At 33.8% G+C, this 13187-nt stretch overlaps 1 protein-coding gene and 1 long non-coding RNA gene across 2 annotated transcripts in view; one reads left to right on the top strand and one right to left on the bottom strand.

The window, feature by feature from the left end:
- LOC116634910 overlaps positions 1-13187 on the top strand; it is a 150641-nt gene that overhangs the window by 59270 nt on the left and 78184 nt on the right. The window lies entirely within an intron of this gene.
- The window catches only part of GPR149 (G protein-coupled receptor 149), a 66497-nt gene that overhangs the window by 49062 nt on the left and 4248 nt on the right, over positions 1-13187 (bottom strand). The window contains exons 2-3 of the mRNA XM_032408404.1: positions 12551-12743; positions 7160-7617 (exon numbers count right to left, since the gene is read on the bottom strand). Of these exons, the coding sequence (XP_032264295.1) occupies positions 7160-7617; positions 12551-12743 (651 nt within the window). The remainder of the gene's footprint in view (positions 1-7159; positions 7618-12550; positions 12744-13187) is intronic.

Below are 13187 nucleotides of genomic sequence, written 5' to 3'. Positions count from 1 at the left end.
TCTATGAACTGATAGGGAGTGACTTCTATGATATACTGTTTAGTGGAAAAAGTAAAGTGCAAAAGAGTATATGTAAGGAAGAAGGACATATAAGAAGGTATGCATGTATCTGCTCATTTTGCAAAAGAAATACAAGGTCGTTAAACCAGAAACTATGAGATTGATTACACACAAGGGATAGGTAGGTACAGGGTGGAAAGAATGGGGAAAATGGGAACAGGGAAGAAGGAAGAGGGAGGAAAGCATATATTTTATGTAGTTCTGACTCTTATAATCATGGCAATGTTTAACATACCCAAACATAAATAACCAAAATCAAAAAGAAAGTGGGAGGAACTCAAAATGTAATATAAAATGAAGGGAATGAAAATGAAAATAACTAACCTAAGTAAATGGGGAAGATCGTATTTTAACTATAAACCAAAAGTTTAAAGATGAAAAGAACTATACCCAAGTATTATACTCTAGTCAATACTTTTTTTTTCCCCACAAGAGTGTAGGTTCACAATTCTAAAACTACTTTATATGTATACCAGGATTGAGCAAATAAGTAAATACATTTATGGAGAGTGAGAGCCAATTGTCTCACTGCCAGAAAAATAAGTAACAAATAAGAAAAGGGAAAGGCATGAATGAATCCAATGGTATTTGATTGGACTTGGAGGTATTAGTGCAAACTCATGGTATTAAATTATTGATACAGAGAAACTGTTACAGAAATATAGATGTGTACATGAGTATACATATATCCATTTCCTAGATCTGTCTAATGATAAGGTCTAAAAGCAAGACACTCCAGTAGCAATGAGTATACCTAGCACCCGATATTGGTTTCTAAATACCATTTTCCAATAAAAGGAACCAGAACTCTTTGGGAAAATGGTTGAGTCTAAGGATGGGTCAGGAATAATACAAGATGAGGCTAGAATATCTTGTGCTGCTAGAAGATAAGGAAGTGCTAAAAAAGATGAGGATAGCCACTGGATGGATATAGGCATCACCCTGAAAGAGCTTCCAATGGCCAAATTTATGACAACTGGAGTAACAAAATAAAGAATAATAGTATGGTTTATAACTTACAGATTAAAACAAAATCTTTGAGCCCATACTGATATAAATAAATAAGCAAGTGAAGGAAAAGAAATAGCTTTTTCTTACAGGAGAATTCCAATAATAAATATAGAAGAAATGATAGAAATAGAAAATTACCTTCATATAATCGTTGCAAGCAAGATTCATCAATTAAAGCTGAAATTAGTGGGCAAAAGTATGACATGAAACAGAATATTTGCATAGTTTCATAATGTCTCCCCATAAGATACTTACAAATTACAAAGGAAAAAATAGTAACTTTACATGGAGAAATCTGGAACACATCACCTTTACGAAATCACCATCATAAGACATATCAACATCATGTACCTCTTGATCTGATGAGCTGGGAAGGGCAAGCATCACTTCTATAGTATTCTTGCCAAAAATGCATAACTTGAATTGAATCAATAGAAAACATAACATGATTGAAGGATATTCCAGAAACAAAACAAACTAGCCAGTTCAAAAGTGCCAAAGTCATAGAAGACAAGACTGAAGAACTGCTATAGATTGGAAGAGACTGAGGAGTAATAGCAACAGATGCAATATGGGATCCGGGATTAGATTCTGGACCAAAAAGAGAACATAAGCAGGACAACTGGCAAAATTGAAATAAGGTCTATAACTCAATTATTAATTTCCTGATAATTACATTATTGTCATATAACATGTTAACATTCGTGGAAGCTGAATGAAGGATACATTAAAACTCTCTGTACCATTTTTGAAACTGTTTTGTAAGTCTAAAATTAGTTCACAATAAAAAGTTTGAAAAGTGTAGTGAATTTCCAGGCATTTGAGTTCAAGTAAGGGATAACCACTCAATAGGAGGTTGTAGAAGAGATTCAAGCCATAAATGGGAAGTTCCAGTACATAGCCTTTTAAGGTCTCCTTAAACCACGAGGTGTTTTTGAGAATGTTAAAATTCTTAGCTTAAAATGTGAATTATAAAATTCCACATAAGCTTTGATCCAATGGTAATCCCCTTGAATTTGTAGAAAGTCAACAATTAAACAGCTCAGTTTTACTTCATTTAAGCAAGTGATACATGCTGTGAGGATTACAAATTTGTTATGGAATATTTGAAGTAGTTTACAAGGAAACCCCCTTAGCTTCAACTATAAAGACTTTAAGTACTTGAGAACAAATTTACATTTATGGATGAGTTTTCAGCTGCACTCCAAACAGCCATTCTAAACTGTACCAGATAATCTCAAAAAGTGCTTGAACAATTTAAAGCAGGTGGAAATTACACTGTTATACAAAGAAAAGCGGATTCCAAAAGAGTATATGCAATGTGATCCTGTTTTTGTCAAAAATAAGAATATATGCATGGGAAAGAGCCTGAAGTTTTAGGTGATAAAATGTAAATAGTGGTTAACTTTGGGTAGTTGGAATTGGGTGTTTTTTCTTTGCGTATCAACAATTTCTAAATTTTCTACAATAATTATATTACTTTATAATCACAAAACAATAGAAATTATAAATGTTTATTAAAAAAGAAAGCAGTGTAACAGTGAGTAATGAACTAACCACTCTAACAAATAGATATAGCTAAATATAAAATATGTATACTCCAGACAGTCATTTGTGTTAGAATGACTGCCTTCAGGCTACAAATAGAAGGTGATAAGTGAATTTTTCTCCTATGGTCACTTCAGTTAAAATGTCAAAAATTACTCAGAGAATAAGTTTAAGCATTTACAGTTATTAAGTTAACAATGTCACAGGAAACACTAATATTTTATGCCTGATTTAATTTTTAATAGTCTACTTTTTTAAAAATGAAAAGAGAAGAGGCACTGTTTTTAGGAGGGGTAAGAGATAATATGTACAGGTAGCTCCCTCACTTATCCAGGTATCACTTTTCTGTGGTTTCAGTTACCCACAGTCAACGACGGTCTAGAAGCAGATAATTCTCCTGAGATAGCATCAGAAGGTCAGTGGTAGCCTAATGCTGCATCACACTGCCTATGTCACTCACCTCACTTCATCTCATCATATAACATTTTATCATCTCACATCATCACAATAAGAGGGAGTATAGTACAATGAGATATTTTGAAACTGAGAGCGTGACCACATTCACATAACTTTTATTACAGTATATTACTGTCATTGTAGTTATTATTATTAATCTTTTACTGTGCCTCATTTATAAATTAGACTGTATCTAGGTATGTTTGTATGGGGGAAAAAGCATAGTATATGTAGGGTTCTGTGCTATCTGCAGTTTCAGGCATCCACTGGGGGTCTTGGAACATATCCCCCACAGATAAGGGGAGACTATTGTATTGGAGTATTTTCTTCTAGTCTTATTTTATTTTACGAGGCATATATTAAATGGAAGGAATTAATTTGCCCTGCCCTTTAAACTGGTATTTATCTCCCAGGGATTAGATGCTAATGCAGTACTTCTTAAATTTTAATGTGCTTTTGAACCAACTGGGGATTTTGACTCTATAGGTCTGGGATGGGACTTTTCATTTTCATCAGAGTCAGCTAGAAGTTTGTCAGAAATGCAGAATCTTGGAGCCCACCTCAGATTTACTCAGTCACAATCTACCTTTTAACAAGATCTCCATTTGACTTATTTGTACACTAAAATTTGAGAAGCTCTAATGTAAAGAACCCAAAATAATCTAGTTTGACTTGGTTTCCACAGCTTTTAATGAAAATTATTTAAAGAAATAATAATATTTAAAAGTTATAGAAACCAATGTTGCTGCTTCACTCTGTTAGCAAACACAACTTTGCTTTGTAAAACTATTTTTAAATAGTTAAAACATTTTTCTTAAAATGAGAATAAAATTTCTTTGATGCTCAGGTGACTTTAAAGTTAGTTCTTGTTTATTTATTCATCCTTATGCTAAGTGGTTTGTGTAGCTAATTCAAATGTCATCACTTTCCCCTGCTTGGTCTCTCATTTGAGAAGGATTGTTTCAGACTCTGTTTTTCTGTATTCTACTGGCATGGTGGAGGACCTTTCAGCTTTCAGATGCTTTGATGATAGGATTATAAAAAGGATTAAGTGGCATAGTTACAGCATATCTTTGTTTCTGATTTATTATATCAAATGAGTTTCTAGAGCTTTAAGACAACACATTAAAAGAAAAGAAAATGGAATTCATTGATGGGCTTTATATTAGAAGAGAAAATTAGAGTGATCACCCACAAGCCACCAAATTATTTTATAAGTCCAATTTTCTTTATTCATAGATGACAAAACTTTTAGGTTCTGGAAAATCCTTATTTCATTTGAGGGACAGTCACACTTACGGCTACCATATTAAAACTTTGTAACTGAAGAGCTCTGACATTTCTATTTTTTATGAATATTTTAAAAGTGAACTTCTTAGGATTCTACCTACTAGGGATCCAAAATGAAGTAATTGTGTGGTTAAGTTTAACACTAAACTTCAGTCTTACAACCACTTGCAACTCTGATAAATTTTATTGGATCACATTTAAAACTACTGAAGCCATTCTATGACCATCTTTTTTACACCTTAACCTTGATCTGATGCTTTCACTTCTTCCAGGATTTCCAACAAAATACACTGAGAATTTGTTTACTAACATAAACTCTAATAAAAAATTAAGCAACGTGTATTGTCAAAATAAGGCTCACTATATTTATTTTAAATCAAACCTGCTTTTTTTTAACCCTAAGAACAAAGAATACACACTATAAATTGTAGGGCAATTAAATATGAACTGATAGATAGAGCCTAAATATTTGACAGTACAACCATAGAAAATCAGAAGAGGTAGTATTTTTATAAACTTACCGTAGTGTCCACTGCAGTTTAATGTATCACTTTAGGATACATAAGTTAACATTGCTTTCAGAGCAAAAAAGGTACTTGGGAGAAAAGGATGAAATGAAAGTGCTTTCTAAGTCACCATCTACTCCCATGAAATATCTGCTGGTGAAGGATAGGTTACAGATGAAAACCTATCTTTGGTCATGGAAGAGTTTTCATAAGCTTTTCAACCCTAAATGTATTTGGGTTACGTGTTAACCTTCAAGTTTGGAGGCAGTTTTGCTAAAGGCAAGTCATATCAATAACACCAGCCTATAATTTAAGGATTTCTTACTGCTGTTTGAAAATTTATAATAGTATTTCATTTAATTTCAGTTAGTCTCTGAAAATAGAAATTTTATCTTTCCCGAATGTTCTCTATTTTTTTACTAATCATTTTTTCACAAGCACCATTTTAGATCAATTTCCTGAACTATTTGTTCTTCACAGATATTAAAATATTAATACTTAAGCAAATCCTTGTAGTTGAAAGGTATTGATTGGTATTTGATTTGGATTGATCAAAATTTTGTGCCTTCTATATATCATTTTCTTTTTTGATTTATAAAATCTATATATAGATTATGCTCATAATACAGTATGAAGTGTCTGATCCTTTCATAAGTTTCTAGGGTAGTTAATTGATTATACTCTCCAAACTATAATCAAACTTTTAAATGAGAGCTATAAGTTGTGGTATTTTAGATGATAATTTCCAATGTTTTGACAAAATACATTAAAAAAATGTCGAGTGGGGAAAAAAGCAAGTCCCAGAAGATTAGGTACAGTATGACACCATCTTTAGAAAGTTCAAAATAAGCAAAACTAAATAATATATTGTGTTAGAAATGCACTCACTTGTGATAAAGCAATTAAAAAGCATGAGCAATATTCAGGATAGGTGTAATCCCTAAGAGGTAAGCATGGGGATGGGACAGAGAAATAGCACACCAAGGTAGTTGCAAGTTATCGGGATGCATATATACATAAACACACACACACACACACACACACACACACACACCATTTTGTCATGAATATTACCTAACAATTTTTAAGTGCAAGAAAACCAGGAGGTTTAGATTATTCAGGAATAAATTGATGATGAAACTGTAGGGATTTTCCTCTTAGCTGGGGTACCATTTTGGGTGGGGCTCAATCCCAGGACCCTCAGATCATGACCTGAGCCAAAGGCAGACACTTAACTGACTGAGCCACCCAGGCGCCCCTATCCAACTTACTTTTTAAATGGTGATATTAGAGTAAGACTAGTAGCTTTAATTATCACTGAGAATAAAGGAGGTCTCAAAGTATTCTGCCCATATTCATATTTGGTGATATGTGGTCATGTTTTGATTAATGAATGCATTATTCCTTGCACATATTTTTGGAATTATGTTTTCGTTTTGACAAGTGGACTTTGATTTCCATTGAATCTTGCAGAAAAAGGCTCCTCTCCCTAGTAAATCAGTAGTGTGGGAAGCAAGGGCAATTTTAATTGCCAGATATGAGAGTTTGGAGTAAAGAACAATCTCACATCAATATTACACTACAGTTTCAACAAAATAAGAAGTATCCCTCATCATTCTAGGCAGGCTGGAACCTAGGAGAAAATGGGACAAAATTAAGGTGCAAATTCTTTCAGTGTTATAAAACATAAAGCCATTCTTCTATCCTTAAAAAGGATAGGACATTTAGCAGAGTTTACAAAGGCTCACTTGGGTATATTCTGGAATAACTCTTTTTTGTCCCTGCTGAGTACTGGAGGGACTAGTTCTAGCAAGATTAATAGGCAAGCTGTCTAGTATAGTTGCAGCAGGACTACCCTCCCCACCACTAGTTGTATAAATATTTGCCTTTATAAAGAAAACTTCCCTTGGGCACGTGTGGGATAATACTTTTTGGGTGGGAGAGGGAAAAATAAAACTTACAAGTTAACTAATTTGAAACAATTTCTGAGAGTCTAGTCTGAATTTAGATTACTTGACGTTAAATTAGAAAGCTGCAGCCTTTTCAAAGAACCTGTTTAACTCTGTCAATCCCAAAACACAGATTTTGAATGAAAATGTATAATTTAAAAAATTTTAAAGTCCCTCAAAGAACACCTTGAAATAAAATTTAATATTATGGAAATAAATCAAAGCAAGTGAAATTAACCTTGGACTTGACTGAATGAAATAAACATCTGATCATTTTTTTCATGCCTATCATATTTGGTCTCACTTTTAATTTCACAGAAAGAACAACCTTTACTGTACCTGACGAGGGGTTCTTTCTGATTTACTTCTACACCATTCCCAGTCTGAAAGGTCTGGTTTCTGACTCTCCTCATGAGAAAGTCTTCTTTCTGGCCCTTCCAAAAAGGCGGTTTCTTCATAGGTAATATCATCTCCTGTTCTTTCAGAAAGCAGTGGATCAACGCCCTTTTCACTGTGGCACTCCTGCTTGGCCTCTGTAGTATCAGTATTCGTGTATTTGTTGATCCCTTTCAGTATGGAACTGTCCCGAGAGGGTGCGGTGCTGATTTCCACCTTTATGGAATTGAAGATATTACAAGTGTCTCTCTGAGAGTCCTTTGTAGTTTTATATTCAGAATTCATGAGATTGTGATAGGATGTAGAATTTTCATCATCATCATAGTAATCTTCACGTGCTATTTTATAAATCCCATAACTCCGTTGGAATGATAGACTGAATTCAAAGCCTCTCCTCTTGGCTAAGTAAAAACAAAGTTCCATGGTTAGGAAAGTAGATATAAACAACAATTGGATATATATGGTGAATAAAAATAGGAAAGTGCAGTCAAACTGATTACTAAGAATTTAAAAACTATCTTCATTTCCTGTCAATTATGCAAAGCAATTATACCTTATCAATTCAAGGTGTTTTATCACTCTGGGCCTAACTTTTCTCACTTGTACAATGAGGGGCTTAAAATACATACAATTCCAAGAACCCTGCAGTCTTTTAAGCAGTTTAATGAACAAAAATTTAACCATAAATTCAAAAATTCTCACATATATTCATTTTAGTTTTAGCTTTTTCAGTCTACCAGTTATCTGTACATTTCTTTATTTGGGGATAAAAGATATTGTTTATAAATTTTATTTTGCTAGAAGTTATTAAGAAGGTTTTAATATTATATAAGTTATTCAGCTGACAGCTGACAATATCACCAACAGTTATGACTGTGTTAAATATTTTGATGTATGCCACTCCTGACATTTATGTTTATAAATGCATACATTAATAATTAGAAAATGTTGCAATAGTTTTCAAACTTCTTAAAATAACATATTCATTTCTGATACAAATAAATTTGGAATGAATTGTAAAAAATAGTGAATAGATTTATATTTCTGTGATCTAAAGCACTTTATAGCATGTCTCTAAACCTGATTAATTACAAGATGAATTTAGCAGGAATGCATAAAACTTTTTATGGTTTAAGCCAAGCGAAATGCAATGCTACTGTAATGCTAATATAGTACTACTAGTTGGTAGATATGATACAAAGTCTTAGTAGAATAACAAGTGAGAATGTGAAAGAAAATGATATAATTTTTATGTGTGAATGTCATTAAATACTAGATTATTTTATATATTAAGAATGAAGTTACATCAAGGTGATAGACAAAATGCGATTTAATGTTTTGGTTTTCATCTTTCAAAACATGGCTCATTTCAAAGTATTTTTCTTCTCGGATAGCTGTATGTCATATACCAGACATTTAGCTATCCTTGGTGGAAAAATCTATGAAAAGTTATAAAATTTCTATGGGAACAACAGATAAAATTTGATTCATTTTACAATATATCCTAGTGCCATTCACATGCTGATTCTATTACTGAAATTTTCCCAGAACTGAAGATTTACAAAGCAATTCTGCTGACTGAAAATAGAATTTATAGGTATCATTCATTATTTGAGCCAAAATAGTCATTGTTTGAGCCAGAACACAAACAAGAATTTCTGTCCAAAGAAATTGGAAAAGTAGAAACATATGTTAATATTCTATACACTTTTATGTATAGTTCTATTTACTTTTTCTAGTAATGTAGTCCAGTAAAATTAAGTTGGGATTTTTAACTTACTTCAGTGGTGTGAAAGCTAAAGGAACTAAAAAAGTGGCAAATTGTCAATTCAAGGACAGTAAGCAAACAAAAACTCATAAATCCCAATTTTATCATATAACACAATAAAATTGAGGTCTGTGACAATGTATTTAATTAGCTGTGTATTATGATTATGAAATATGTAAAGCAAAAGTGAGTAATGTTTTTGAAGGAGTGTGTAGACTATCAATGGAGAATCTGCCTCCATGTAATGAAGTGCAAGAGGTAGTCTGAGGTAGGCTCTGAGAAGGAAGTGCAATTGTGTTGGACATCATGGAGAAGAGGAGGACTCCAGGGCTAAGTTATGCACATAGGTCATGTCATTTAACCTAGCAACAACCCTACATAATAAAAGGCGTATTGATTCTATTTTACAGTTGAGAAAACTGAGGCTGGTAGAGGAAACCTACTTAAGATTACTTAACTGGTAAAGAAATTTGAACTTAAAAGCCAACTGATTCCAGAATTCGAGTTGCTAACCTGTATGTGAAATTGGTTTACTGATTAGAAAATGGTAACTAATGGAGATAATAGGTTATAACAATGTAACAATTGACAATGTTTGACTAATAACTTACCAGAAACTTAAAGACTGTCAGAATACAGTCAGGATCTTTTGAAGTCTATACTATACTTGCAAAAATAAATAAATAAATAAATGTAATGTATTTGTTCTGAAAAGCTAAACCGTGGATGAAACATGAATTAGCTTTAGTCTTTTGCTTTTAACCACATCTTGCTAATTGCAATTTTAAACATAAGTAATTATATCAGCTTATAAAAATAAATAATTCTTCAGAGTAATACGTCACTTAGCAGATACTTTGATTTTATTTAAAATAAAAACAGTATCTGATTTTATTGAAAATATTTTAACTGTTTAATTAAAAAAGAAAACATCATCTCATGCAAACAAAATAAGTGTGAAAACCATATCCTTCCCATATGTCTTCCACCTGAGACCTCTGTGTTGAAATCATTTATTTTAAATACTTTTGTTTTGAGACACTAGTAATACAGGTTAATGTTGGAAACAGGAGAGAATTATTAATCTGCAATTTATTTCCCATTACTGACATGCATTTTTTGATTGCATGTCTCTCCATTTCCATTCACTAAGGCTGAGATGTAGAATTATATTTACATCTGCAAAATGAACCTATGGCAGATATGAGTTAGGAAGCTTCCTTGTTTCTGGAGTTCCCTTGCAAAGAATGTAAAAGGGGGAATCTTAGTTTGTTAAAGAGAAAAAGCCTAAATGTAAAACTGAAGCCATATTCCCAAAGAATCAAGGCACTTGCCTACCTGAGGATGAACATTTTTGGGATTTTGAAATTCTGTTCTCGTGTCATCCTAGCAATAGGAAAATATAGGATGTGTTCTCTCTCAGACAGTGAAAATATATCATTCTTATTCTCAGAATTTCCCTATGGCAGAACCTGGGATCATAAAAGAGAATGGAGCCATTTGGACTACAGGCATTTTAAACACTTAAACATTGCTCACAATGTTTGATTTTTGAAGCCATGCCTCTTTTTATAAACCTATGTTTTTCAGGGAATTTCTTCCCTGAAATTTTAAATACAAATAAGAGCGATGGTAATTTTAGAGGAAAAATATTATTTTGATCTTGAAAGGTGTGATTTTAACTTCAAACGTGAGATATTAATGTAATTATTGATTCTGTCAGCCTGCCGTAGGCTCTTCCATCTTGTGCAGTACAAGATAAAATACTTCCTAGACCATTTGCAGTGATAGGTCTGTTGCATTGCTTTGTTTTCAGCTCTGATAATAGGTATCCTTTACTTCTTAAAAATGACTGCCCTATGTCACTTCACTAAGACTTTTCATTTTCTCTGACACTGGACTTTCATTGTCTCTCTCACAGTCTTAAATACTATAAGACAATTCTGGCTCACTAATTCAGTGGCAAAATGTTAACATTTGATAGAATGTTAGAACTTCCAGGCTTGTTAATGATTTTTATATATGTTCTATGTGGCTCAAAGGATTTATTATTAATTTTCTGTGTCACTGTTGTTCTAGATATTAAATCTCCAGAAGCACATAATTGTTATATAAGTTCCATGGTTATTTTATTTTAAAGACATAGATGAATTTTAACAATAAAACTTTATGGCATCCTTAAAACTAAAGAACTCTCCTGATCATTTGAAAAATACCTAGACATACTACATTTTAAATGTCATCAATACATGGAAAATGACGAGTTCATGATTAATTGATGTTTATAAAATAACCCTGTTGTAGAATTGATTGCAGAATATACTTTCATATTCTCCAGTTTCTATACTTCTGAAATAGTCTGAGATGAACTATTTTGTTTACCTTTTTTTCTCTATTGAAGAGTAATATACTTGCTTATTCTGAGCAAAGGACAATTAATGAAACAGTTAATTCAGCATACACTAATGCATTTTTAGACATTAAATGGTAGAACATCCTATCTTTTCTCTGGAATGACAAACTAATATCCTTTTTCTTCCTGGCAGAGTCAAAATACAAAGGTCATTCCTCAACTTTTCCTGTCTCAGTATGGGAACAATCACACTCTAGAGAGTTTTATAATTGACCCCACTCCCATTCTAGGTATACTCTTTAGAATATAGTTTTTTGTTGTTATTGTTGTCTGTTTAATGTAACTAGGATGGCTATATTCATACATAAACATAGATGGACAAATTCTCCACCTTTTCCCTTCCTGAAACGAGAGTTTTTTGTGTTTTCTGAAAGTACAGGCATGCACTTAAAATTTGTTTTCCTCTTGTCTTTTTTTTTTTTAAGATTTTATTTTTAAGTAATCTCTACACCCCATGTGGAGCTCAAATTCAAGACCCTGAGATCAAGAGTCACATGCTCTACCAACTAAGCCAGCCAGGCCCCCCTTAAAATTTGTTTTTGAACTGTTTTCAGGCACTCTACTTTGAAAACTTTCCAAAACTCTGGAAGTATACAAGAAGGGAAATAATAAAAATTCTGCTCCATTAAATAATAATGGGCTCGCAAACAATGAATCATGGAACACTACATAAAAAACTAATGATGTAATGTATGGTGATTAACATAACATAATAAAAAAATAATAATAATGGGCTTTGATATAATGTGTTTTAACTCTTCAAAGAGTTAATCTCTTTTCAGATGCAGGCTTCTTATGTAGACTTGGGAAGGGAATTTATGTTCTACTCTGGGCTAAGAACTAAGGTGGATATCTAAGCATCTAAGGGCCTTTTTGACTTCATGCTGTGTTGAATAAATTCTGTCTATCCCTTTCTTCCCTAAAATAATTATTCAATGTACAAGCACTTCACAGAGTTGTTTTAAACCTGCCTCCTTTAAAACTTACCCCAACACTGTGCTAAGAATTGTTTCACATTATAATTTCTTCCCTTTATTTACCATTTATATTTGTCCTTGGATTCGTCATTCCCTACTCAGACAACTTCTCAACAGACCACTTTTCTGTGTTTGTATGCTTATTGCTCCCAACCTCCACACTGTCAAGGACTTACGTTTTTCCCCATCAGATGCCACCGTATATGCGTTCTGCTTACAGTTGATGATGCACCCACAGGGCAAGTGGGTCCAGCGTTTGGACAAGACAAACACTGGGGTTACAGTGGTGGCCAGCAGGGTTAGTAGAAAGCTGAGTGTCTCGAAGGGAGGGCTCTGAAACCCCACCACGTGCTGAACCATCATGTGGATCTGCAAAGGCAAAGAGCTTCAGACCTATCCCAGGATAAAATTGTCCACTTTGTGAAGGCTTTCCCCCAAGCATGCGGCCCCACCCCACCTTCTCCAGGCTCCCTTCCTGCCTGAGAGCCAGAAGCCCTGTTTTGGTGGTGCACCACTGAGATCCCTTGGGATGAGCCCTGATGATTTAGACCACAGGGTGGTTTCCACTCCTGGGTGCCTGGTCTGTGCCCCCTGCCACCTCAGGTCTCTTTTGGAAGCACAATTTAAAATGCTGGGGATGCTACCAGGAAAACAGGCAGGCAAACTGGAAACCTGCACCTGGTACTCCAGATGGCCTTTGTCACATCCCTGGACCCCCGGCCCCTGCCCCCAGTCTGCTTGTCACAGCAGGGCGCCACCTTCCCAAGTCAAAACTGGCCTCCCACTTGAAGGCTTGAACAAAAAGCCTATTTG

The sequence above is a fragment of the Phoca vitulina genome, unplaced genomic scaffold, assembly GCF_004348235.1.
Source record: "Phoca vitulina isolate PV1807 unplaced genomic scaffold, GSC_HSeal_1.0 scaffold10, whole genome shotgun sequence".
Classification (NCBI taxonomy): Eukaryota; Metazoa; Chordata; class Mammalia; order Carnivora; family Phocidae; genus Phoca; species Phoca vitulina.
This window is presented reverse-complemented; position numbering and strand designations above follow the sequence as displayed.